General features: G+C 62.9%; 1 protein-coding gene across 1 annotated transcript; it reads right to left on the reverse strand.

Moving 5' to 3' along the window:
• Window positions 1–573: 573 nt before the first annotated feature.
• LOC308609994 (forkhead box protein J1-like) lies at window positions 574–3526 on the reverse strand (the record flags this gene model as incomplete). Its single annotated transcript, XM_081259263.1, has 2 exons — window positions 574–1341; window positions 3029–3526. The coding sequence occupies 2 exons, from the start codon at window positions 3524–3526 to the stop codon at window positions 574–576; spliced, it is 1266 nt and encodes a 421-aa protein (XP_081115389.1).
• Window positions 3527–4199: the final 673 nt, after the last annotated feature.

A 4199-nucleotide genomic window follows, 5' to 3' on the forward strand; every position in this document is an offset into this window, starting at 1 on the left:
TTAGAAAATCTCCTGGCTCCACCCAGCACCCCGGCCTCCTTTCTGTCTCCTCTCTCTTCCCCCCTCCGCCTTACTGCTCCTCACAGACTGCCGGGAGAGGCCTCTTGGGTGTTAATTTGCAGTCACCTAATCAGCATTTGTTGTACCTGGGAACTTGCTCTGGATAGAGACCTGGGGAGGAGAGCAGGAGAGAGAGAAGCTTCGAAGCTAAGGTGTTCTGGGGCGGGCCCTGTACTGATGTTTCCAGCTTGGCCAGGGCCCCTCCAAGCTGCAGCTCTCATAGTGCAGGGCCCTTAGCGTGTCTCTGGGGCAGGGAAGAAGTGGGTCAATGAAACACTGTGTGTATGGGGGGCTGGGGAGCGGAGGCAGCAATTTTGGTCCTGGGCCCCAATTCTCAGCCTGCTGGACTAGAATCTGAGGATGGCCTGGGCTGGGGGCCGTGTTGCCTGGTGGGTTGACCTGGCCCAGCCCCTGCCTGGGTGGTAGGGTGTCCATGGGCCTGCACTGGCGGGGAGGGGGGCAGTCTGGGCCCAGACTTCGGTGCTGTCTGGAGGTGAGGCAGGGCCTGTCTTCTTACAAGAAGGCGGCCAGGCTGGCCCAGTCATTCAGGACAGAGGCCAGTGTGGCATCCCCGGCCTCAAAGAGGGGCTCGGGGGGCAGGGAGCTACGGGTGCTCTCGTCCCAGGGGTGCTCCAGGAAGGATGGGGCCAGGAAGGTCTCATCAAAGTCCAGGCTTTCGGTAGCCTGCTCCACTGGAGGCCCCAAGGTAACAGGGCAGTCGATGTGGTGGCCATGGATGGTGAGGTCCACGTCCCCGTGTGAGGCAGGGCTCAGCGGCGGGATCAGCTCTGAGGTCTCCAGCGTGCCCAGCTCCCCGTCCAGCGTGCCAGCGTCCAAGATGGCCTCCCAGTCAAAGTTGCCCTTGAGGGGTTCCAGCTCAGCCTGCTCCTCCTGGGTCAGCAGCAGGGGGCTGGAGGGCCGCGGGACCTTGGCCTCCTGCTTGGGCAGCGGCTGTTGACGCTTACGCCCCAGCCTGCCCTCGCCTGCACCCCAGCCTGCCTCCCCAGTGGCCTCCTCGAACTCCCGCAGCAGCTGCTCGGCCTCGGTGCTCACGGTCAGTGGCCCGGCCCATGGGGCGGCGCTGGGCTCTGGCGTGGCCTGGCGGGCAAAGGCCGGGTGGATGTGGACTGGGGGCAGCCGCCGCTTCTTCAAGGCCCCACTCAGCAGCCGCTCGGCGTACTGGGGGTCGATGCGCCAGAAACCCCCCTTGCCTGGCTCGTCCTTCTCCCGAGGCACCTTGATGAAGCCCTTCTTCAGGGACAGGTTGTGGCGGATGGAGTTCTGGACACAGGGAGATAGGAGAGAAGGAAGACAGCTGGGAGAGTGGGTGGGGTCAGTGATGGGGGGCTCCTAGCGCCACTGCCAGTCCCACCACCACCTTCTCTCCGATGGGGGCAGGGGAGACAGAAGCGCTGCTCTGAGCGGGAGGCTCTGGGACACCCGCCACGGGGCACCAGGAGCTGGGAGTGCTATCGGGGGCTTTTGTTCCCATTTGCCAGGACATCTGCCTGCTCAGTCATCCGAGCCCTGAGCCGCAGGGTGGCTCTCAGTGCCAGCCTGTCCTGCCCTCCCTCCCTTACCCCGCTGCTTGCGGCCTCTGGTCAAAGGCCTTGGCTCCCCCAGGTCCTGGACGGCCATCTCCCTCTGCCTGGGCCTGGCTGGCCTTCTCTGTTTGTGAAATGAGTGAGTGGGTGTGAGGGTGTGTGTGTGTGGTGGGGGATGAAGTGTGGGAGGATCTGATGACTTTCCTTGTTTGTAGAGCCGCCTGCTGGCCTGGGCCCTCACCCACCATGTCCCCCTCCTCCCACCCCAGGCTCTGAGGCCTCAGTTGATTATTACCCAGCCAAGAGCATAGCGCTCATTCCTGGGGGCTCTCAGGCTTGGGGTAGGGTGGGGGGTGGTGGAGGGTCTCTGCTTTCTCACCAAGGTTACAAATGGTACCTGCCCCAGGGTCAGGGCCCAAGCAAACGTGGAATAGCTGTGATCACAGGAACTCTGATCCTGTGACCTGTGCCACAGGGAAGGATCTGTGCATCCTCAGGGTCTCTGTCCCCAAGGAGCCCCTGATCCTGATGGTCGAAGAGGCTCAGGGCAGTGTGTGCCCAGCCTGAATCACCATCCTGCCTTGTTCACACCTGGGTGCACAGTCCAAACCACGCTGGGGCACAGGGGTCTGGGGCCTGGTGGGTGGGGCCGGCATGTGAGTAGTGCGCCCTGGCAAGACTGGGAGGTTTACATGGTGGTCTGGGCCCCTTGGCTGCTCTGTGCCAGGTTCCGGAGACTTGGAACATGAAGCCAGTGAGGGAGGAAAGAGCCCCTGTGGAAAGCACGTGGCTGAGATAATTGTCCCCGCAGGGAGGTTGATGAGAAGAGGGGGAGGAGTGTAGGCAGGAAACTAGGGAGGGCTTGGGGTGGGGGCTGGCACAGCAGCTTTTGGAAGGCCCCGTAGCCCTTCCACTGGGACACAGATGGCCACCACACCCTGCAGCACACCCCTCTCCCCTCCCAGAGCCCCTCCAGCCAACTGAAAGCAGGCGGGATGCAGAGCCGGGCAGCAACCATGCTCTGCCTCCAGTCAGGCCCTGACAAACTGACTTTGAGGAGGGTAGTGTGTAGGAATTCCAGGACTTGGGACACAAATGTGTCCCTCAGTCCATCAACCTACCCTGGGGGGCTGTGTCCACGCATAGTTCAGCCCTGGTCTTTGGGCTGAGCCTGCCGGATGAGGGACAAGTTCTTTCCACTTGAACCTCTATGTCGGCACCCCTGCAGCCCTCTGAACATCCTCCCTCCTCCGTCTCTGAAGTCAAAGGGGCAGCAGTCCAAGCACTGGGCTCCCTTGAGGTCCTTCCTGGACGGCCTTCTTCTCTCGGGGCCCTGGCCGTACCGCGCCTACTTGGCCTGCGGATCTGGGATGTGAGTCCAGTCCGCGCGGGCATGGGCAGGGAGGGAGGGAGTGCCTCCCTACCTGCCAGGTGGGATCAGCGTGGCGGAAGTAACAGAAGTTGTCCGTGATCCACTTGTAGATGGCCGACAGGGTGATCTTGGTGGCCTTGCTGGCCTGCATGGCCATGCAGATGAGCGTGGCATACGAGTAGGGCGGCTTCACGTGCGGGTTGGTGGCGTAGTCCACGTCGTCGGGAGGCGAGGCCTGCAGCCCCGAGGGGGCGCTCCGCGGCGTGCACAAGGACGTGGGCTTGCCGGGTGTGTGCGGCTGCCCCAGGCAGGCGGGGTCCGCCGCCAGGGGAGACCCCGGCTCGGCCGAGCCTGACAGCTCGTGGTAGCCATGAGGGTCGGTGTCCCCTGAAGGCAGGGCGGGGACCTTGGCTTTGAGAATGGAGAATTCCTGCAGCCACTGCAGGCTGGTCAGGCTGTCATTCAGGGCGTTGGACTCCTCCAGGCCGCCTTCCGGTCCGGCCTCCTCCGCTGCCCCTGCTCCCGAGACGCGTAGCCAGCTCTCCGCCATATCTGCGGGCACTCTCCGAGGGGGCTGTCAACATCCACGAGCTGAGCCGAGGGTGGCCGCCGAGCTCTCCGGCCCGCTGACTCCCGCGGCTTCAGTTACGCCGCCTCCCGGAAGCGGGCTTCCATCCCGCGATCCTGGAGTAGCCTCCTCCAAAGGGAATGTGGTGCCTGCGGGAACCAGAGAGGGAACTGAGCCCTCTTTCCACACCCCCGAAGGGAGAGTGTGTGCGAGGGGGGAGGCTCTTACTAAAATCCTTCCTGCAGCTGGGGAGGATCTTTTACTGCCGAGGTCTGGGAAACAGAAGGTGTGCCCGGGGGTCCGACCCACACGGGGTTCGCCTCGCTCTTTTCCTCTTGGATCTTTTAGAGGAGACTTAATTAGCCAAACGAGGGAATAGTGTAGGGGCATGCGAGGCCACCCCTTTCTCCCTCAAAGCGGGGAATTAACCCCCCTCTCTCTGTCCACAACCAATGGAAATGGGGCGAGAGAGTCCAGGAGGGCAGTACGACGGGTCGGGGGGCGGGGGAGGTCGTCTGATCTTTGAAAAGGGATATTAGGATGGGGATCAAGGGGAAGGAAGGAAACAATACAGAGAGTTATAAGGGGGCGGGAAGTGAGTGTCCCCCAAACGCCTCTGATGTCAGTCCCCGGGCCCACCACTTCCGTCGGGGAC

The sequence above is a fragment of the Mesoplodon bidens genome (genome assembly GCF_964165515.1).
Source record: "Mesoplodon bidens genome assembly, contig: HAP1_SCAFFOLD_152, whole genome shotgun sequence".
In the NCBI taxonomy this organism is placed as follows: Eukaryota; Metazoa; Chordata; class Mammalia; order Artiodactyla; family Ziphiidae; genus Mesoplodon; species Mesoplodon bidens.